This window comes from Emydura macquarii, unplaced genomic scaffold (genome assembly GCF_026122565.2).
Source record: "Emydura macquarii macquarii isolate MOO-44397 ecotype Brisbane River unplaced genomic scaffold, CSIRO-AGI_Emac_v2 contig_839, whole genome shotgun sequence".
Classification (NCBI taxonomy): domain Eukaryota; kingdom Metazoa; phylum Chordata; order Testudines; family Chelidae; genus Emydura; species Emydura macquarii.
This window is the reverse complement of record NW_027130976.1, coordinates 1,220,186-1,244,123: the sequence shown is the minus strand read 5'-3', so window position 1 is coordinate 1,244,123 and position 23,938 is coordinate 1,220,186. Positions and strand designations below refer to the sequence as shown.

Genomic DNA, 23,938 nt, shown 5'->3' with positions numbered 1-23,938 from the left:
GGAGATCTTCCAGAGGTGTGGTCCCTATCCGTATCCCACTGTAGTACACACACACTCCATGCACCTGAGACAAGTAGACTTTTGCTAGCAGAGTCCTTTGGTCAATGCCTGTGTCCTTCTCCTTGAACTCCCAACCAGGAGCATAAGGGGCAGTATGACCCTACTGTCTCTCCAGTTCATTCTCTACTATGAATCATGGTTACACAGGTGGTGTAGGAGAGAGAGCTTTGGATTCGCCGGCCAGAGGATATTCCAGAAAGAAGGATTGCTAGGAAGAGATGGGATCCACCTAACCAAGAGAGGGAAGAGTATGTTTGCTGACAGGCATGCTAACCTAGTGAGGAGGACTTTAAACTAGGTTTGCCGGGGGATGGGAAAAGTGGAGGTAAGTGAGGAAGTGGGACACCAGGAGAAAGTGCAAGGAGTAGGGTACAACGAGGGAGGCCTCCTGATTCGCACTGAAAAAGTAGGGCAGTTGGCTAGTTACCTTAGGTGCCTGTATAGGAATGCAGGAAGCCTGGGAAACAAGCAGGAGGAATTGGAAGTCCTGGCACAGTCAAGGAACTATAATGTGATTGGAATAACCGAAACTTGCTGGGGTAACACACAACTGGAGCACCATCAAGGATGGGTATAAACTATTCAGGAAGGACAGGCAGGAGAGAAAAGGTAGAGAAGTTGCACTGTATGTAAGAATTCTGTCAGTGAAATAAACAACGTAGATTATTTCCTAATGATTGTATTCTTTGTAAGCAGAACACCAATGCCTGGTGTACATCCATGGAATGAAGTCTCCTATCCTCACTGGTGGCACATGGCTTAGGAAAAAAGACAGGTCAAGTGTATTGTCTGAGTTAGGTGACAGTCAGACTACTTTGGGAATGAATTTTGGGTTTAGTCTCAAGGAAACCTTATCCTTATGGAATATTGAGTATGATGGGTCAGTCATAAGGACCCCTAGTTGTCCTATTTTTCTTGCCAAAGTTATGGCTACTAGAAAGATGATCTTCATAGATAAATGGTGACTCAGTAAACATCGGAAGAACCAGGTGAAGATCCCAGGTCAGAGAAGACTGTGTTACTGGAGGGAAGTTATGACTAGGCCCTTTAGAAAACAATAATTTAGCAGTCACTGGATTGCTGCAAATAGAGTGGTTGTCGGTGGGAGAGTGTCAGGTGCTAATTGCTGCTAAGTGTATTCCTAGGGAGCTAAGGGAAAGACCTGAGGTCTTTAAGGTGAGCAGATAGTCTGAAATAGTGTAAATGTCTGATTCCTTCGAGGACAGCTGGCAAAGTTGTGCCCTAATAGAAAATCTCTCCTATTAACAAAGTAGCTCTTGCTGGTGGATTCTACCTGTGATTGCTAAGGATGGCTCGAATGGCTATCAAACATGCCTCCTCTATGTTGAACACCCACACAAATACCAAGCCATGAGGTAGAGGGAGTCTGGATTAGTTTGTCTGATTTTGCCCCATCCTGTGTCAAGAGATCTGAGAGAAACTGGATGTTGATGAGCGGGCAGGTTGACAGTTGGAGAAGGTTAGGGAACCAAAACCATCTGGGCCATTGAGCAGCAATTAGGATGATCACAACCCCATCCTGCTGCATCTTCCTGAGAAATCAAGCTAAGAGTGGGATGAAGAGGAAGGCATATCTTAAGTGTCCCACCAATGGAATCAGAAGGGCATCTCCCCTGAAGTCTTGAAACAGCACCCCCTGGAGCAGTATATTTTGCATTTTCTGGTTTCTCATGACACAAACAGGTCACCAGACAGAGATCCCCATTGTCTGAACATACTCCTCACTGTGGAATCGTGTAGCTCCCATTCATGGTTGATCAAGAAGTGTTTGAAGAGTAGTCCATTAATGTATTATATATTCCTGGGAGGATGTACTGCTGATAAGGTGATCAGGTGTTCCTTTCCCTGACTTGGAGAAGAGCTCTGTGTAGCTCGAAAGCTTGTCTCTCTCACCAGGAAAATTTGGTCCAATAAAAGACATTACCTAACTCCATCTCGTTTCTCAAATATCCTGGGACTGATACAGCTACAACACCACTGCATACAATGATACATGATATGGCAGTTGCCATTGATCATGAGGCTATATCAGCTGCACCTATTACGGCTTGCAGGGATGATCTGGCAACCAGTCTACCTTCATAAAAAAGGGCCTGAAATTGTGATCTAGTCTCCTGAGGGAGCTTGTTTCTGAATTCTGAAACCTTTGAGTAGTTGACCAAAAAAATTGTATTTTGAAAGTAACACCTGATAACTGGCTCTTCGGAATTGCTGGTTCAGTATCAAAAATACCTTCCTTCCGAGGAGATCCAAATGTTTAGCCTTCTTATCAAAAGGAGTGGACTTTGAGTGCAGTGATCTACTCGTTTCAGTGGCAGCTTGAACAATCCAAGAGTTCAGAGCAGGATGTGTGAATAAAAATTCTGCTCCCTTGGCTGGGATAAAGTACTTCTTTCTGTCCTCTTAAGAGTAGGTACACATATTACCAAAGAATGCCACACAACTCTGGCAGACTTTAGGATAGCCTCACTCACAGGAGTGTCACCTTATTAGGCCCTGCACTCTGTAACATGTCAAGGAGTTTATGAGGTGTCTCTTGGACTTCCTCCAGAGGAATCTGGAGTGTGCCAGTAGTCGTCCTTAACAGGTCCTGGAACTCTTTTTAGTCATCTGGAGGAGAAAGTGAGGATGATGATATTACCGAAAGGTAGTGTGGGATCTGGCTCTTCCTCTTCTTCCTCCCTGAGCAGCTGGAGGAGCTCAAGCTGGTTTCTGGGAGGAAAAGGATGATGGGTTTCTTGATGGAACTGTACCGATTCAAGATATCGCATGCACGGGTCCCATGGTCCCCAGTAAGGCCAGTGACAGAGGTCCAGCAAAGTTGAGGAAGTACCCATGGCATAGGGTATACCACTGAGTCATTGGGCATGTGGGAGGGAGATAGGAGATCATGGATAGTCTGTAAAAGCTAATGTCTCTTGGCGGGGGGAGTTGCTGGTCTCTCCCTGATAAGAACATAAGAACGGCCACAGTGGGTCAGACCAGTGTCCATCTAGCCCCGTGTCCGGTCTTCTGACAGTAGCCACTGCCAGATGTTTCAGTGGGAATGAACAGAACAGGGCAATTTTAAGTGATCCATCCCCTGTCATCCAGTCCAGCTTCTGGCAGTCAGAGGTTTAGGGACACCCAGAGTATGGAGCTGCGACCCTTAACATCTTGGCCAATAGCCATTGAACATTCCTCCATGAACATATCTAATTTTTTTTTAACCCAGTTATACTTTTGGCCTTCACAACATCCCCTGGCAATGAGTTCCACAGGTTGACTATGAGTTGTGTGAAGAAGTGCTTCCTTATGTTTGTTTTAAACCTGCTGCCTATTAATTTCATTGGGTGACTCCTAGTCTTTGTATTATGTGAAGGGGCTGTTGGAAGTCTGACTCCGCAAGGAAAACAAACATTCCACTTCTAATCACAGTGCCATTGGTAAAACCAGTGCAGAAATGCCCTGACTGGTAGATGTATTAGGACTTCTCTTTTCAGAACTTTTTTGGACCAACAGTGTCAGAAGCTCCCTTTTATGGACTGGATTTGATAAGATGGGAGAGTATGGATCCAGAAGGATAATGATACATTACCCTGGATGATATCTGTCTCCAGTCATCAGCAATCAAAGGCTCTTTTGTGCACACACTGTGAGAGCTGGTGTACGGAGGCCCTTGGAAGCCATTGGTTCCTTTTATGTGAGTGCAACAGTACCATTGCTGCCTATGGCTCTCTCTACTCTTCCTTTGTCAATACCAATGGTTCTCGGCCTCAGTTCTTAAATGTCTTTCCTTGCTCAGAAACAACAACAGACCTACTCCTGCAGACAGTGCTGGAACAGAGACAGCTTTGCTGCTTGGAGCCTGCAGATCTGTACCATGACTCAAAGGTCCCTAAGCCTCCTGGAACAGGGTGCAAAGAGTTACCTGATTTAGAAGGTGTGGGAGAAGAAGTCCTTAAAGGTGGATTTGGAGGGGGATTTCTCTCTGGCCTTCTGACAGTGATTCCTGCCCTTGTGGAGAGCCTGAAAAATAGTGTATTTGGCTCTACCTTGTTTGCTTTGTACCGTGTACTTTCCCAGTATCAAGCTGGATGACACCATGAATCTTGGCGTGGGAGTAGAGTGCATCAACATTGACAGTGCCAGTGTACCTAATACTCATATATGCAACACCAAAGAGAGCACCATTGAAGAGATTGATGCAGAGGAAAGCACCATATCCAGGGCCAAAGCACTTGGTACCACAGTAATTCCGGACGCTCTAGCATTGGTTCCAGGAGCAGCTAATTTCAAGTCTCGGTACTACACTCCCACGGTCCCTGATTTAGGCCATGAAGTCTCTTTAGAATGGGAATGATGAGGTGACACACCTTTTTGACACAAGTTCAAGAGATGATCTGCTCCTAACTGTAGGAGAGGAGTGATGCTCTTTTCCTTCTAAGCACTTAAAATAGCAACCATCCTTCCAGAGTCTGAAGCCAGAGCTTTCAAAGATGGAGCCCAGGAGCTAGTGAAGGCATAACTCTCAGGCACTTCTGGACTGAGGTGGAACATGAGGGTCCAGAGGAGCGTGCGGAGGGTCACCCATGTCTACATCAGAGGCAGGCTGCACTGAGAAGTCCAATAAAAATATTTTGAGATGCGCCTCCCTGGCTTTTGTTAAAAAAATTTGCACATCAAGCATTTGTGGGAGATATGGGATCCCCCTAAAACAGGAAAAGGCATCTCGTGCGCCCACCATTTATAGGAACTGCCATCTTGCAATATTTAAAACCAGGAGACTCAAGTAGAAAGATTTTAAAAAAACCACCTTATTCAAAATGTGCCAACTAAACACACATTAAGTTAACTAACCGTAATATATACAATATTAAAATTTAGAGATTGAGAAAATGATGAGTAACGATGCGAACACCAGGAGGTCTTTCTTGCACCCTCAGACAGTGAGAAGGAAATGAGTGGCTGCTGGGCCCACAAGCTCAACACTCAGGGGACATGCATAGCCCAGTGGACACTGCTGGCCAAAAGTATCTGATCCTGAGCGCATGAGGAGTATGTGCTCCAAGAGCAGAAAATACAAACGGACAAGCTCTCAAAAAACATGACCAAATCCTACCCCTGCTAAAGAAGGTAAAATAAAGCAAATTAGCCCTGAGTTAAACCCTCCCATGTTCTCATGACTCACAAAAAATCCTAGATGGGAGAGAATGCAGGAAATGTAACAGCCTAGCAGCAAGCGCAGTCTGCTCTGTGTCACTCAGAATCTCAGACTCTTGCTGTTCCTGCAAAGAAAAGGAAAAGGAAAAACTGATCAGAGGCAGCATCTGCAGCAAGGTTGGCCTCCAAACAGCTGATTGAGGGGCCAGAGATGCAGATGCATGTGGGTGCAGATGACCTAGAAGACAGAGACTGCTGATGGCGGGTCGGATGTCAACTGATTCCGGTGGATGCGGATCGGATGCAGATTCACATTTTTGTATCCGTGCAGGGTTCTACACACGAGTACAAGGAGATAGCCCAGGGAGAAGGGCAAGACTTGCTACCATAAATCACAGGGCCCTGCCAATAGCCCAAACATATATCTTTCCCAACCTTTACTCAAAATAAAGTATGGTGACGTACCTGAGCCAAGTCCGCAGAATCACCAGAGATTCAGTTCTCCTGCCCATCTGAGGCCCAAAGGTTGTGTGGCTTCTATCCGTCCAGCAAAGGAAATGTCATCCAATCTCAGAGCTGAGGTCTTTAGCAGGTGTGGCTCTTTCCTCAGTCATTTCCACATATACAGGCTTCCTCTCCCTCATCTTCCAGCATCGAGGGCTCTTCTATAGAGTGGAAGGCAGAGGAGGGCCTTTCCCTTCCCCATATCTGCCTCTGTCCCTCTGAGTGTCACTATAGTAATGACAGACAGCTGTTCCCTGCCAGCCTGGGGACAAGGTCTATATACTCTGTTGCTGGCCCTGATCAGGATCAAGATCCCATTATGCTACATGCTGCACAAAACACACAGAAAGACAGTCCCTGCCCTGAAGAGGTTATAATCCAAATAGGGTTTTATGATTCTTAAACTCAGTGGGAAACCAGACAAGTCCTTATCCAAGTGGTTACTTAGTCCTATTATAATAGCATACAGAGGCACTGCTGTATCAAGGCACTGACTTCATTTCCAGTACACAGCAAACCCTGGTGTGGTGGGGGAGAGAGAATGAGCTGAGCTTTTGCAGCCAAAATGACAACTTGCACATCATTTTCTGACATACAATTACAGAGAGGGGGTCGGCCCTTCATGGCTGCAGACAGACAGTTACAGCCAGGAATTTCTCTAGGTTGCTTAAGGCTTTAAAAAACCCTCTAGACTATAGAGGTTTTCAGTTGTAAAATATACTCCTGTAATTCAATTAATTCTTAGTATTTTGAAGAAAACAAGTTTTGCAACGGCCTTGAAGTTAAAATCTGACAGTCACCTACTTACTCACACAGAAGCTGGTTTTCATAGCATTTTTCCCAACAAGGGCAATATCATATTGAGTCCCTGAAGCGCGTAATAATTTGCCAAGTGTTTTTAAGTGTCTTTTCTTGCCCATTTCAAATGGCACTGGCCTGAGACTTAGTTAAGATATCTGTGCGAATGCTCTTTTTCTAATGAATAATTGTTCAGTAAATGATTACGCCTTTTTTGACTTATCAGCAATGTATTTAAACCAGAAGAGCACTCTTCACCTTTCACAAGACTGTTAGCACTCCTAACTCCTGTTCTACTCATGATGAGGCACAGAAAATACACTGAATGAGCAGAATATGGGTCTCAGTTTTATCATTTCAATATCATTCTGCCTGTAGTGTTACAAGGAATTATTTTTGCTCCCCATGGTGCGTGACTGTTCCTGTAACCCCATCAGCTTCTGCCCCCAAGGATTTTACTACTACTACACCCCTGCAAAAGGGCAGCACTCTCTCAACACCATATCAATGCCGTGGCTATTGGCACAAAACAGAGTAATATTTTTGAGAAAATAATGGTAAGTTGTGACAAAGTGGAGGTATTTTTGGGGTTTCTTCTGGGTGCTGTGTATGTGCCTCAGTTTCCCCATGCGTCACTCATGTTTCGTGGTGATGGGACCCGGGTGTGTGATCATTGCAGAGGCCACAGGAGGGTGGCAGGACCTTCCCCAGCCACGTCTGCCGGCCAGACCCCTTTGTCCTCCTGAGCCAGCCAGCGGGGACAGGTGGGGCAGGTGAAGACCAGGAGGAGTGGCCACCATGCCCTGGAAGGAGACAAAGGATGGGGGAGGGGCTGGGGGACAGGGCTGAGGGTGGCTGGTGGGAAGAGGCCAGTCCCCTGTGAGGGGCAGATAGGGAGAGAGCCCCGAGAATGGGGGTCTCCAGGTGGTAACTTCTAATGAAGCTGCTAGCAAAGTCCTTCTATGCTGTAATCCTGAGAACTAATAAACCTTTCTGACCTCCATGCTGGCTGTGAATCGCTCCTGACTGCGGAGGCGGGTGCATGGCCCTTTGAGGGGGCGCAGGGCTCCCCAGAGTCCCAGCAAAGGGGACTCATGGGGGCAGCTCGGGTGGAGCCAAGGTGCTGAACCCTCCAAGGCCAGATGTAGGAGACGACTGCCCTGCCCTGCTGTGTGGAAACCCAGGGGGGCAGCCTCCGAAGCACTATAGTCCTGCCTACTGTGTCGAGGGGCGTCCAGAGCACGATCCCTGGGGGACTTCATCATATAAATATATAAAGGCTGGTTAATATTGTTACTTAGCCAGAAACCAGCCTTCATATACTTACCATGGGGTATCTCCTACTGAATATTACTGTACTTTGTGCTAGTACCCCGGCGTCACTGTGAACCTGAGATGTTCCTTGCATTGAAAATTTGTGTACCAGCCTTGAAAAAGGGAAAATATACAAAAACCTTTATTAAAACTACAGTAACAGCCTGACTTCAATATTCATAGTTAAGGTTGCAACTTTGTCCTTAAAACTTTTCTTCCTGAGCCTTGGATGTCAGTGTACCGAAGACAAATTCAGTTTGTCCAGTTCCTCAGTGCCTAAGGACTGTCTGAATGGCACATAACCGACAGCTGAATGTAAGTGATAGCCATAGCTCTTATTTCTTGGCACTTGTGGGTTGCGGTCAGACCTTTACCATCATTTGAATGCAGCTTTTGTATTTCATTTCAAGGGTTTTTTTTTTTTTTTTTTTTTTGCCAGTTCTGCAGTCTAAGATTACTGCTTTTCCCACACACGCTTTCTGAGGCTAAGGCCTTTGGCAAAGAAAATGACAGGGAAAATATTTATAAGCCATAGACCTGTCATAAACTCCATCCAGGCAAAGAATTGGTAGTAATGCCCCACTGCCAGACTTACAGATATCACTAAAGAGCTTCAGGAATTTTCATTTTTAATAAATTTCTAATCAACCAATTTCCCAGACCAACTAATTGAGCTGTCCAAGTCTGGAGGATGTCAGGAAGGCCACGCATTGCTTTTTCAGCCAGAGAGCAGAACCCATTATAAATTAATCCTACGGTATATGTGAAAGAGATTGTCCTTTCTACAACTTACAGCCTGGAGCCTTCATTATTCCATTGGTCATAATTCAATTTGCCCCTTCCTAAAAGATCTGCTTCTGTGACCCATTCCCCACCCCTGAAAACATGCTCAGCTAATAATTTCCGATTAATGCAATCAATTACTAACCTCTCCCCCAACCCTGAGTATTCCCTGATTGGGTCAGAAAGGAAAGGAAGCTGCAACTAGCTGGGGAGGAACAAAAATAGGGGTAAAACAGCAATAAAAAGTAATTACATAAAAATGCTAAACATATTACATCTGTTAGTTTGCTTAGCCCAGTGGGCTTAAGAATCCCTGGTTTCTGCCATTGTCTGTGCTCAGGCAGACAAGAATAAGGAAAATAAGGAAAGGATCTTTCAATAAGATTATTAAACCAGTGCATGAAAAATAAGAGTTGTCATTACACTGCAAAGGGGGGAGGACAGAGAGAGAGAGAGAGAGAGAAACGCACTGAAATTTCTTTCTGCAGCTCTGCCTTTGTGATCTGCAAGGTGCTGTTCTCCTGCTTATGCTCTGTTACCCTGGCAACATACTCCTGTAAAATAAAGATTATTAAAGCGCATACGATTATTTGGCCACTGAGTGAATGAGACAGCGCTTCTGAAATTCCTTATCAGAGAAATTCAATTTTAGGACAAATTGTGTTTTTGCTGCCTCCCAGCTTCTCCCTCCCCCGCCCCATGCCAATAAAATCATCATCTCCGCAGCTGTACATGATATTTTGTCACTAATTCCTTCATGCTTTTCCTTTCCCATTCCAGGTTTTATTTTAATTCCATAAAAGCAGATGCTTTCCCCAGTTTGTGGGATATTTGCTGGTAGGTGGCTTTTTGTTTTTTGGTACCTTGAACCCATTTTTTTCTGATATACCCAGCTAGCAATAGCACAGCTAGGAAGCCAGTCAGCATCCTGCTCCTGCCACACAGCAGTAGTTATAGGAAAGAGCCCACATTCAGCATGGGGTGAGAGGAGCCTGAAAGGCTGAGATGAAGTTGGAAAGGCCATTAGTGAGTGTGACACACTTACACAGCAGCCTGTCCCATCCACTCCCTTCCTCCTGGAGCCCCCTTCCCTTTAAGCTCCATGTTGCCTCTGCTCTATTTTAAGAGTGGACAGCTTGAGAGCCTGATGACTGGCCAGTCTATGATGATTTTCAGCTAATGCTGTCCCTCCTGGGTACTTAACTGCTAGTGACAATGCTAAACTCCAAAACTATCTATTGTCCCGGAGAAAGACATCCTGCAGTCCCTTAGCGTCAAAAACACACTGCTGCCTTTGTAAGGCTGACTTCGATAGCACATAACACTGAGCTGGCAGATATCACCTCGTGGTTTGTGAATCAGTAGGAAAGAATCTCTCTTAGTACTTTTAAGGCATCTACCACTGAAGTAATGTAAATACTGTTTTGTTACCATGGCAATTTATGCTATTTCTATACCACAAGTAGATTGGATTTTTGTGTTGTCCAGAGCTGCTCTCTTCTCTCCAACTGCCCATTATTATTTGTTTGTATTGTGATATGCCTGGAGGGGATGGGACACCACTGTGCTAGGGACCGTACACACACACAATAAGAACTAGAAGACATTCCCACCACCAAAGAACTTACAGACTGAAAAAGACAAGTCAAAAGACAAATGGTCCCATACCTTTTTCTCTCTTCTTTCCCTGCCTTCACTTCTTTGTTCTCCCATAACCTCACAATGGTAACTGTCATGGCTTCCATTCAAGCCTTTCTCTAGTATCTTGCATTTCTCTGAACACCATCAGACGTGGTCACAGTCCATAGGGAAGCCAAAAGTGGCTGACAGATGAATTGACAGGAGCTTCTCCTTCCCCTAAAGAGGACTTCAACCGCCAAAGCGAGTGAGCACAGCTGACACGCATCTTTGTGGTGGATAGTGTTACCTCTGTGAAGGTGCGCACTAATACCCTAGAAATGTGGACCAAGAAGCAATGGAGAGGTGCCTTATAGCAGAGCACATAAAGTAGACATGTACTAAACGTATGAACTGAGGCAAGTTCAGGACCAAGTCATCTCCAGACCCTTTTCAAGTAAAGATCTTTGTTAGTCCAGCCTTGAAGTTACTCCAAAGAAACATTCTCACACTATTCTTACTCCAAACTTCAGCCACTTGCAGAATGCAACGCATGAACTGAAGCCTGGGGTTCAGGCAGACAGCATTGCGGAAAACCTGCAGGAGTTAGTCACTCCCAGCACTGTGCAGCAGGTGTCACTACAACCCCACTGGCTTGAGGAACTTGGTAGTTGGGGGTGCATGGGAGAAAACTGGACACAACAACCAAATCAGGGAATCTCAAACTGAGGATTGCGACCCCTTAAGGGGTCGTGAGATTATTACATGGGGATCACGAGTACATGAATGAAACAGAGAGCAACTGCTATAATATATATCATTTAAATCTAGCGTTTTAGGAAATGACACACACCCCTTTGCATCGCAATGTATTTACTTCAAAAAGCATTGTAAACGTATAATGCAGCCATCGCTGCTCCTAAACAAGATATATATTTGTATTATCACCACTTTAAGGAAATTCGACTCTGGGGATTGTAGTATTGTGTGCATAGGTTTGTTGTCTTGAGACTAAAAAGGTGGGACTGAGATAACATTAGAGAGCATGATTGTTGAGCAGCTGAAGAGCTGCATTAAACTGAAGACCAATCAGAACACTGAGATCAGCAAAAAAAAGTAATTTCTAATTTAACAGTCAGACACAGGCAGGGGCGGTGCTGCGGGGGACTAGCAAGGGCTATAGCCACCCCAAAATGTGCTTTAGCCACCCTCTTCCCCCTGCAAAGGTCAAATGTTGAACAGAAGTGAGGGAGGCGTGGAATGGCATTGCCACTCTTCAGTCTGCAGTTCTGCACGGCTGCTGCCAGTTGGTGCTGTCTTCAGAGCTGGGCACCCAGCCAGCAGCTGCCGCTCGACAGCCGCCCAGCTCTGAAGGCAACACCAACGGCCAGCAGCCGTGCAGAAGTAAGGGTGGCAGTGGGGTGCTAGGTCTGCTGGGAAATGTGACACTGATCACGTTTCTTTGCGCCCCCCAGTGTTAAATAGTAACTATTTAAAAATAACTTCTCTGTTTATAACAAAAATTCAATAAAAATGTGTTTGTCTTAATTTAAAAGCGGTGAGAAAAGGTAAATTCATTTTAAACAATCAGGTTATAAATTTACATTTAAAAGAGTGTTAAATATACAAAATGTGGTTTTAATTTATAAGGAGGGGTCGCACTCAGAGGCTTGCTGTGTGAAAGGGGTAACCAATACAAAAAGTTTGAGAACCACTCTGCTAAATGGACAATGGACTTTATATTGGTGAAGAAAAAGGCTGTGAAATATCTAAACAAGAAGGGAACAAACATTGATTACACACCAAGAAAGCCACCATCCCAACAGGTGAGAGCTGAGTTTTCACAGGAAAAGGAGGTGGGGGAGGAAAAAGAAGAAAGGTACTCAGACCAGAGGCATCATTCTACAGGATGGTGATGTACAAGGGCATGGGGGTGAAATCACAACTTGGGCCAACCTTACTCACCTAAACAGGTTCATCTCATTATCACATCAAGTTGTGCAGGCTGCACTCGGCCACATGAAAGGGAAAATAACTGTACAGTTGGGATGGGATGCCACAAGAATAAAGACTATAAAACATGAAGTCTTTCATTTGAGAAGCCACACACATTAACTCCTAATTACAGTCACAGTCACCAAAATGGAGGCTGGAAGGCACAGGACTTGTTGCTGCATTCCATCTTGCTTTATTGTGGTGTCTCTGCTCACATAGGAACAGTTCAAAGCTATCCCCTTTACAGTACTGCACCTTTTAATATCTCCTCTTTTCCCCCTTGCAGTTTAATTAAAAAACAATGAACCTTTTAAGTAGCTGAATGAAAAATATAAAATTGCGTTTTTATCAAGGCTTAACATCTCCACATTCTGAGAACAGGGAAAATTCAAAAGAGTATACTAGGAATTGGATTATATTTGAGTTCTTTGCTTACCTCACCAGAAGGCTGGAGGCTGAGAATTAAAAATCAGGCCAAGGTAGAAGCCTCTGATTCACCAAGCACAGGGGATTCTGCTCCTTCAGGTAGCATTTAAAAATTTACACTGACTCATAAAGGAAATGAAATTGCTTCTTTTAATGATACCAAACTCAGAATTGTTCCTGTTTTTCCTCTGTGAATAACTATGAGCCTACACAATCAGTAGCCTTTGTGTGCATTATTAGTGAGCAATGGAATGCACTCTGGATGAGGCTATCTCAGATTAAGAAAAGGATGACAGAATATTTCAGAAGGGAACAGTAAAAGTCTCAGCATATAGTACTGTGTGTTCCTTTGGACTAATTTATATGCTTTTATTTTTTAAAAAGAAAAACAGAGGAAGGATGGCCCAATGTTCAGGACAGTAGCCACTGAGTTGGAAGAGCAGGGTTCAAATTCCCTCTTCTATCACAGCCCCCCAGTGTGATCTCTGGCAAGTCCTTAGCCTTTGTGTCCTCTGTTCCCAGTCTGTACAATGGCTATAAAAGCATTGTTCTACCTCACAGGGGTGTTGTGAGGATAAATACATTAATGATTATGAAGGGGCCTGTACTACTCTGTTAGGACCCACAATAAGAACCACCTGCATATAATCAAGGAGGTGCCCTGATGCTTTAGGGAGTTCTGAGGTAAGCATCTTTAAACTGTTTTCCAAATGCTCCTTTCATGGGGCTTCATTAAAGGGAGACATACTTACGTTAATTAGCGTGTTTGGTCCCTCATTGCCCACGTCTGAGCAAGAACACTTGCTGACATCCAGCTGGGATGAAGTATGGCAAGGCGTATCTGCGGTAAAACACCTGGCCACATGGGAGTGCACAGAACAGCTCACCCCTTTACAGGGTCACACAGGTATGATAGATAACAAGACCTCTTGACGAATATTTATTTTTTCTAATGTATGAAGAAATGTTGTGCTGGCCTTAATACTATAATACTTAATGCCGGTGCTGGCATTGGTGCCGACTGGGATGTCTCCTGATGGTTGGCATGGAACCCCGAGCTGCTGGACCGGTACTTGTATTTACGGCCTTTGCCCACCCTGGTTGACGACCAACCCCAAGATGATGACGAGGAGGAGGATCATCGGTGCTGACGCCTGCGGTGCCGGCGGGGGGGTGAGCAGCTAGGGGAGCTGGAAGACGACCGCTGCCTCCACGCCGAGGTCTTGCGGCGGCGCTTCCTCCTCGGGGACTGGGAGGGGTGCCGGTGGTGCCGTCTCGGTGCCGTCTCTGACTCCAAAGACCACGAACGGCAGTGCGGTGCTGTTGCCGCCGTTGGTGCTGAGTCCTTCGGCACCAGGATCCTCACCGGACTACGGTCCAGAGATTGATCCGGACCAGTGCCGAGCGCATTGGGACTCGGGAACCGGGATCCACGCCGGGCTGCCTGCCGGGGATCTGGACCAGTGCCAAGAGTGTTCTGTCTCGTCGGGTGCCAGGATCCGCGCCAGGCTGCGTGCCGGGGATCTGGACCGGTGCCGAGCTGGACTCGGTACTGGGGTGCTCGAGCTGGAACTGCGACCCCCACGCAAGGCGGAACTGTATCGTGTCACCTCTTGTGTGAACCTCTCAACCGCCCTCGGTGCCGTGGTGTTGAGGAGCTCGACAATTCGGTGTCGGAGCTAGGAGGGGAGCCCACACTCTCCACCCTCCGTGACCGTCTGGGGGGAGACTTCGACTCCTGTCTCTGCCACTCACCAGGGCTACCCAGCATGGGTTTCCCCCAGGACGCTGGTCCCTGCGCCCTCGGCCGAGGAGGGAACGGAGGCATGGGCATGCCCATGAGGGCGCGTGCCGCAGCGAACACCTCCAGCATCGATGGCCCTTGCAGGTGCGCTCCCCCACCCCAGGAGTCAGGGGAAGTTCCCTGTGAGGAGATGCAGGTGCCAGAGTAATCTCCATGGCACACGGCTGGTGCATCTCCTGACTCCCCCCAGGCCAGGCGGGCGGTGCAGGGGAGTCCTGGTGCGTTGTGTCCTGCTGCTTCTTCCTTTTCTGCACCGGGTGGGTCGTCATCAGTACCGGTCGAGCGCTCCGCACCGAGGAGACACTCGGTGCCACAGGAGAACACGCCGGTTCCGAGTCCGGCCGAAGCGCAGACTTCATAAGCATGGCCCTCAAACATACGTCCCTCTCCTTTTGGGTGCGTGGTTTGAAGGCCTTACAGATTTTGCATCTGTCCTTTCTATGCTGCTCTCCAAGGCAGCGATCGTGAGGGTCACTCACGGAAAAAGCCTGGCCACAAGCAGCGCAGGCTTTAAAGCCGGTTAAGCCAGGCATGGCCCAACCTTAAGCCCCTGAGGCTATCTACTTATCTATCTAACTAACACTTAACGTCTAACAACTATACTACTTAACTCTCATAAACAGTCACTTAACTAAATACAATGCTATAGAAAGGGGATGCTACTTGCATAGAGCAAGAGGCAGACGTTCCAGGATCCTTCAGAGGCGGAAAGAAGGAACTGAGGACCCGCAGGGTCGGCGGCGCCCTATGTACCACGGCATGAGCGCGGTACTCCAGGCGGCACCTAAGCCAACCCTACGGGGCTTGCTTAGGGGAAAAAAGTTCTGGGAACCAGTGCACGGGGCGCGCACTCACCTATATTGGAATGGATATGAGCAATCACTCGAAGTAGAATCTTACTATCATTTCTCTGTCTACATCTGTCATCTGCTGTCTTGCTAAAAGGTTTGACCAGAAGCCAGGCACTGATGGCTACTCCATCTTGATGAGTGCATGGCACTGTCCACCAACCTTCTCTCTCTTCACACCTCCATGTCACCATGACTGAATCTGCAGGGACCCCAAAACATCACTTAGGCAGTGATACTCAGACTTCAGTGGTTCAGGAGCCAAATAACCAATTAATATTACCCAAGACAGCCACAGTAGTGTGAATGCATTGTTTCATTTACTATTGTTACACACACACGCTATTCTCACAGCAATATGATTGACCAAGTATTATTTTATCAACTACAATTGATTAATAACATAGTAAAAACATCCTGATTGGTTAATAACTTAGACTGGTTAATAATTAAATCATACAGTGTTTTAATATCATGCGCTGCAAAGAGCTGCCAGAGATACATTAAAGTGCCACTTGTGGCTTGCAATCCTCAGTCTGAGTAACACTAACTTAGAGATTTGGGTTAGACAAGTTACCACTGATGCAATAGCTATGAGGTATTGTCACCAAATTCTGGGTTAAGTTTTGTTCTATTTCAACAACCACAGAGTTTATAAACCTAGAATAACAGAAATGAAGGGCTTGAAGGAACTTCGAGAGGTCATCAAGTCCAGTCCCCTGCACTGAGGCAAGACCAAGCAAACCTAATCCTGTTGTAATAGGTGTTCATGAGATGAGTCCCTGAAGAGAGATTGTCTGTTATGTTCACCCAGTGTTGGTAAAAGGGGCGTAGTCTATGTTTGCACAGGATGGTGGGTGTTATGGACTCTGACTATGTAGAAGGTGGGGGTGCTTTCACAAACCCTCGACCAAGTCCTCAAAATTGTTGTCTTGGAGGAGCAGCCTGGGATGTTGATGGCTGCTGGTTTGTCTGTCGGTGTCACTGGGACTTTTGTTGGGCATGTGGTTGCTCATACCATCTGTTTTGTGAGTAATGTTGCTATCCGGAATTATATGGCTGATACCCGAAGCTGCTGCTTCTTGTTGCAGGTGTGTAGACTCCAAGGGTATGGAGCATAGCCCTAGAATCCTTCATAGTATGCATGACTTCATCGGTTTTATCTGTGAAGACCTTCATCTTGTCAAAGGGAAGATTCTCGATAGTTGCCTGTAGTTGTTTAGGAAGGGCTGTGGAGTGCAGCCATGATGCCCTGTGCATGACGACAGCAGTTGCAACTGTTCTAGCCACGGTGTCAGCAACGCCAAGGGAAGCCTGCAATGCTGTTCTTGCGACCGACTGCCCTTCTTTTATCAGTGACTGAAATTGTTGTTTTCGTTCCTCCGGGATAAATTCAATAAAATCAGACATCTTTGAGTAATTGTCATGGTCATAATTTGACAATAATGCACCGTAGTTTGCTACTCTTAATTGTAGGGTTGCTAACTGTAGACTTTTCTGCCAAGTAGATCCAGTCTTTTGTTGTCATTATCGTGTGGTGTTGATCTGTGAGGTTGTTTGTTCCTCTGGTTAGCAGCTTCAATGACTAATGAGTTAGGAGCTGGGTGGGTAAAGAGGAACTCGGTATCTTTAGCAGGGACATAATACTTTTTGTCAGCCCTTTTACAAGTAGTGGGAATGGTGGCAGGTGTTTGCCAGATGTTATTTACTGGCTCCATAAGGGCATCTTCCATTGGAATGGCGATTTTGAAAGAAGCTGAGGTCTGCTGTATTCTTAGTAATTTATGTTGTGACTCTGCCACTTCCTGGAGTGGGATCTCCAAGCTGTCAGCCACCCTCAAAACAGTTCCTGGAACTGCTTAAAATCATCTGCAGTCATCGAAGATGGAGGAACTATGGCCTCGTCGGGTGAAGAAGATGAGTTGGATGCAGGTGGAGTTGTTTCTTGCTCTGCACTCTCATCTTGTTCCTCTATAGGACCAGTTGTTTCAGGTCCTGTCAGAGTAGGTCTATTAGGTGACCTTTCCCTGTATCTATGGGAGGTTGATGGTCTACTGTGCGATGTCGCAAGTAGACCAGGTGTCCCATCCAGGCCAGTGCATGTGGTATGGGGCTCATGGGCCAAACCGTGGAGGTCCAAACCATGGATATGTTGGACACCTGGAATGTAGATGGTGTTTAGTTGGGTGCCCCCAGGTGGTGATTGTTGGTGGGAAAAGGTAGCCTCTTTACCCTCATACTCCTCATCACTAGAGAAGGAGATAGGAGAAATGGGTTCCTCCTAAATGAATTGTACTGGGGAGGTGTCAGTCCCATATAGTGGTGATAACGGGGAAGATGTTAAAAATTCTTCCTCCTTCTCATGGTACCGGCACTTTTCAATGCGTTTTCAAGGGGCCAGCGTCATCGGCTCCGCTGTTAATGTCGGTGCTAAGGTCTGCTCTGTACCATTTCTCGGTGTGGACATAGCTGTCAGCACTGTTGGCACCGTGGATGTTCTTGGGGCCATTGGTACCTCCGCTGTTATTGGTGTCGATGTAGACGGCTCGGCGGGTGCCAGTGCTATGCTGCTTGTTGGCGCCGAGGTCTGTGTCAGTGCCAATGTTGTGGCAGTCACTGCCATTTTGTGGACTGTTACTTTTGATGGTACCATCTCGGAATGGTATTGTTTAGATTTATCTTTGAGTTCTTTACTGGAGCAGTCAGAGTTTTTAATTGTCGTGGAAGTCAGTGTACCAGAAAAACCTAGAGCCGCTTTGATACCGAATCCTTTGCCTGTTCCTGGTGACCTCACTCTCTTGGCATATTCCGTGGTCAGTGGAGTAGAGCGTCTTTTTCTGGTCTTTTTTTGGGAGGAGATGTTACCCTGTCCAGGGTCTGTGCCAGGTCCCAGAGATCTCTCTATAAATATAAGCTTCAGATGGAGGTCCCTGTCACGCCTTGCTCTAGACTTCAGGTTCTTGCAGTGGACGAATTTCTGGGCAATATGCCCTTCGCCTAGGCATCTGATGCACTCGGAGCGCCCGTCTGAGGCAGGCATAGCGTCCCTGCATGATGCCAGGAGAAACTGGCATGATATTCCTATTAACTAAGGGGTAAGTCTGAGGGGGAAATTTATTTATTTATTTATTTTAAACAGGGAGGAATGAGGTAAACTAATCTGAACCACAGGTAAACTGACTAACTTTACGGAAGAAAAACAGATTATCGAAGATTTCTCAAACCAGCTGTGAAAAACCACTGAGGGCTCCGTCTCAGACTGCAGACGGTTGAGAAGGAACAGAGGGAGTCGGTTTGCACGTGCCAAAAAGGGCACCAACAGCGCTGCAAGACGGGGACAGCACGTGTGACCCGGATGGGCACTGCTGTCAAAATCTCCGATCAAGGTCATGAGGATGTGCCAACACCTGGAGTGGAGCACCTACAGGGATACTACTCAAAGAAGAATAGCCTTTTTCACAACTGCATCACAGAGTTGACTCACATGCAATTTGTGCTCTACTAAACCCCCCAGATCCACTATACCCCCCCAGATCCTTTTCAGCACTGCTACCACCCAACTAGTTATTCCTTATTTTGTAGTTGCACATTTTATTTTTCCTTCCTAAATGAAGTATTTGGCATTTACCTTTATTGAATTTCATCTTGTTGATTTCAGACCAATTCTCCAATTTTTCAAGGTCATTTTTAACTTTAATCCTTTCCTCCAAAGTGCTTGCAACCCCTTCCAGCACAGTCTCATCTGCATCTTATATCTTAGCATGAAAAACCTGGGACAACCATATATACTCCAAAAATATATTAAATGTTGAAAATGTTCAAAACAAACCCTCCCACAAACCAGTCCCCATTCTCATATTTTGTTGTGCATAGAATAGGAAAAGTAACTGGAACAGGGTGGGGTGAGGGTTAAAAGGAAAAGTGGTCCAACCAAGGCATTGTAATTAACTCATCATAGACCATGCCTAAAAAGGAAGTTTCTCATAACATACTATACCATTAAAAGAGAAAGAGGTAAGTAGTCCCACAAGCATTGTTGGCAGGTTTACAGAATGCTCTGCAAACAGAGGGCAATGATCCCCAAAGAGCACAATGCACACTCTTTAGTACATCCATGTACGGCAAACAGTACCTGAAGTTCTGCCTTTAGTGCAGCCACCTTCCACTCAGTCTCTCTCTCCAGCTCTTCCATCATCTGAACTAAGACATTATTCTGGTCACTCAGGTCCACTACATAGGACTGGAGAAGTCTCACCTTCATCTGTAAAGGCAAAGAGTACGTCAGCTGTAAATTATCATGAAGTAGCATGCAAAGACCCCAACCAAACCAGGGCTCTCTTGTACTAGGTGCTCTACAAACACATAGTATAATAGTTCCAGCTACAAAGAGGTTACAATCTACAGTAAGCCAAGACACAACAAGTGAAAGAGACAAAAGAAGGGACTGGGGAACAAAGAACAAGAATAACCATGACAAGAACACAGTTGTGCAGACTTGCTAGGCACACCAACTAGAGATTGAGTCTCTCAAAAATAGGTAGTAATAAGAAGCAGTGATCTCTCCTGCTATCTTAAAAAGAGGTTTGCAAGACTGTGTGAGAGAGGGTGCTGGGTGAAAACAGGCTGAGTTGTTGGGTAACAACATGTAAATAAAGAGCACTGGTGGGAGCAGGAAGCTGAAGTCTGCAAGTGGTTTTTGGGAGCAGAGTGTTTTTTGGGCCCTTGAATCCAACAAAGCCAAGTCTGATGTCTGTCTGTCCTTCCCCTCAGGATTCTCTGTACCAAACTAAACAAGCAAAGGTGGCAGGTGTATCTTCTAGGGTATTCACAAGTGTAGCCACTGAACAGTTGTAGTTCAATGTGCTCCTGTTTGGAGATTTCTGTAATTGAACACACAGCAGAAGGCAACCCCATTTCAACTCCCAACAGCAGGTGTCTGAGCCGTAAACAGGCCAGGCAAAGATACCACAGACTAGAAGGGTGGATCAATTTCACTGTGCAGAAGACAGTTCATGCTGTGGAACCCTTCCCAGTTTTACCTTTTCCTCTCACCTGCTGGGGACAGTGCTGGCTGGAGCTCAACAGGATGAAGGGGAGGGGCTGCAAGGAGGTTCTCCTTCCTGTGGTCTTTTGTTTGCTCTAACTCATCCTTCCCACTCTCTCACCCAACGTTTCTTTACAGGGTAGGAACAACAGGCTGCAAGAACAAATGAATCTATTTTCAGGGAACACTGGGAAGAATCTTCATCAACGGAGCATCATCACAAAATGGAGGTGTTTCTGGAGGGTTCCAGTGAGATCAGCACCCGGCCCAACACTATTCACTATTCTCATCTCTGATCTGCAAGTAAATATAAAAATCACTGCTAATGAAATTTGTGGATGACACAAAGATTGGTGAAATGATAAATGAGGAAGAGGACAGGTCAGCCATAAAGAGCAAATTGGATTGCTTCATAAGTTGGGCCCATTCAAACAAAATGTGTTTCAATATAGCCAAATGCCAGGTCATAAATCTAGGAACCAGGAAATGCAGGCCAGACCTACTGAATGAGAGACTATGTTTTAGAAAGCAGTGACTCTGAAAAGGTTTTAAGGGACAAAGAAGTGAACATGAGCTCCCAGGGTGATGCTGAGACAAGAGCTAATACGATCTTTAAAGTATCAACAGGGGAGTAGGTATAGAGAGGTGTTTCCACCTGTGTATATGGCATTGGTGAGACGGATACTGAACACTAAATCTAATTCTGGTGTCCAAACTTCTTTTAAAAGGATGTTGGAAAACTAGAGCAGGTGCGGAGAAGAGCTACAAAAAATGATTTGAGGGCTGGAAATCCTTACAGTGAGTGACTTAAAGAGCTCAATCTCTTTAGTTGCCAAAAGAAAATTGAGATGTGACTTGATTATGATGCATAAGTAACTTCACAGGGAGGAAATACTGGTTACTAAAAGGCTCTTCAGCATGGAAAGGCAGAACAAGACAATGGCTGGAAGCTGAAGTCAGACAATTTAAATTAGAAATAAGGCACACATGTTTTAACAGTGAACGTGATGAACCATTAGAACAAAATAACAAGGAAAGGCTGTTCATGTCTTCAAAATCCAGACTGGAGGCCTCTCTGGAAGGTAGGCTTTAGTCCAACACAAGTTACTGGGATCAGTACAGTGGTAACTGGCTGAAATGTAATGGCCTGTGTTATACAGGAGGTCAGGCAAGGTGATCTAATGGTTCCTTCTGGCTTTAACATCTATAAATCTAGGAACACTTTTTATCAGCATAGAGATTTCCATTCTTTTGCTAAGTACTAACCATGCAGTGCTTTCACAGCAGTAATGCTCACCCCTAGCAGGGATGGGGGTGCTATCAGATGTTAGAAATTTGGGATTTTACATATTAGACTAATCAGGAGGTTAACAGCTGGTATTTGGGGTAACAAAGGTATTATCAATCAATTTTTTTAACAGCTCACTGGAGAGGAAGAGCTGTGCCTAGTTCGTTTCCTAGAAACAAACTATAGCACTTTGAGCAGTTTATAGAGAGAAAGGATGAACCTTTGTACCTTAGTAATTTTTTGGCACAGATGGACAGGGTCACCAAAGTAGAAGGGCTGTATTGATCAGGAACCTTCTGGCAGAGGCAGTCCTCATCAGAAAATTCTAAGTTGTTTAAATTGTGGGAGCTACTGAAAAAAAAAAAATCAGAGTAGCTGATTGTTGAGAGTCCAAAGTTCTCGTGCAGAGGTTCCCAAACTTTTCTTATTGTGCACCCCCTCCCAGATCTACCAGCTACCCCATCTCCCTGCCCTTCTCATCACCGATACTTTGCGTTTTCTTCTTAACACTGCCTGTCTTTAGCCATCTGTCCATATTTCACTATTACCCACAGAAACAGTTATAGTGCCACATATACAACCAAGACAAAACCTGATTAAGTTCTGAGCTGTTAGACTGGACAGTTGTTGGGCAACTGAACCCGCGATGTATGGTGATTGGAAGTGAGGGCTCTGTACATCAGCATCTCTGTGTTCTCACTGGTACATCTTGAAGTAAATAAACTACCATATTTTATGTTACAAATTCCCACAGAATTTTAAAGCTTTGTCTGAGTAGCCTATTATGAAAATGCATTAAATAAAATAATTAATAAATAAAAGCCACCACTACACAATTTCTCCTGCGTACCTCCCAGACATGTCTAGCATGCCCCCAGGGATACACATACTACAGTTTGGGAACCCCTGTTCAAGTGGATCTCTGAAGCAGGATTTTGAAAGCACGTCTTCAGATGTTATGACACATCAGCAGAACCTCATGGATAGAAGCCAGTTTAACCTTGACTGGGTAAACAAAGAGCCTTAAAAGCAAGCATTTTTTGTTGCAGCTGGCTTTTGGAAGGAGGGTTGGAGGGTTCTGGCACTGACATGCTTTTGCTAAGAGCTTTGAGATCTGGGAGAAAGGAAAATAGGTATTTAGCATTCGTTCAGCATGCCTGGCCTTTGGTCACTTAGCCTGCTAAGGCAGATGTCCCTTAAGAGTAGGATATGAAGCTCTAGAAAAGCTGGAGTGGGTGAAGAGGTTCTACTTCATGGTCCATTGCAGAAGATGGTTCAAATTTTGCAAGTAAGGCAGAAACACAGAAAGAGTCTGGGATGCACTGACTTGTTACTAAAGTTATATCTTTGTTTTCCTCTTTTAGTCTTCTTCAGTATCTCCTCTCTCAGGGGGTGATAGGGTGAGGTCCTGCTCCTATCTTCTCTGTCTACAAAGACTGTTTGGAGACATTTGGTTGTTAATCACCACGGTTTAGTTTACTTACACTGTCTTCCCACCCCCTTTACTGATCCATCCACCACACAATTTACTACATCAGCTCCTCCTCAGACCTCTGCAAAGAAGAGGGAACAGAGCTCTCTGCCCAGAGATGCTTAGTTCTGGCTCCACTAGCCTGCCTCTCTCCCAGTGCTTCCCTCCTGTGCCGCCTTCTACCCTCTACGCTAATGGGCTAATTAGTCCTCCCCAGCCCATTCTAATCTACCAACTAGGGAGAATCAGATCCACCCTTGGGGAATTAATTGGTTTTTAAGTGATCAGAGGGCTGGCTTAGCTGCTAGTTCACAGCACTCTGTCACATAGGGGCATCCACTTCTTGTGAGAGTTTTAGCTAAGGAAAACACCAGGAGTTCAACATCTGTGCTGTCCACTCTATGCAATCCAGAGCTACATGGAGTGCTTGGGAGACTTGGACTGGCACCAAGCCACCCTGCAATTGCATTGGCTGCTCAGGCCTGTTCAGGTGTGAGCGTAGGGCTTTCACCAATTAAGTTATGGACAAACAATCCACTCAATGAAATAACTAACCATCATTAAAAACTTTGAGAAATACATTACGCAGTTTATCTAATCATGGGCATTTTCATAGATGCAAGCTGAGAAAAATGGAGATAATTTTCCTTTAAAATAGCAACTCCCATGGCAGCTACCTATAAAGCATTGTCATAAAGCATTCCACTAGTCATCACAAAAGACAACATGCCAGAGGTACAAATTACACTTAAGAACATTTGAACATAGTCTACGATTCATGAGCTTGTTCACACTTAGTATGGAATTACTACATTCAATTAAA

At 45.4% G+C, this 23,938-nt stretch overlaps 1 protein-coding gene across 1 annotated transcript in view; it reads right to left on the bottom strand.

Moving 5' to 3' along the window:
• Positions 1-23,938, bottom strand: part of PMFBP1 (polyamine modulated factor 1 binding protein 1) — a 245,967-nt gene that overhangs the window by 166,095 nt on the left and 55,934 nt on the right. Inside the window, exon 3 of the mRNA XM_067543437.1 lies at positions 19,445-19,573. Within this exon, the coding sequence (XP_067399538.1) occupies positions 19,445-19,573 (129 nt within the window). The remainder of the gene's footprint in view (positions 1-19,444; positions 19,574-23,938) is intronic.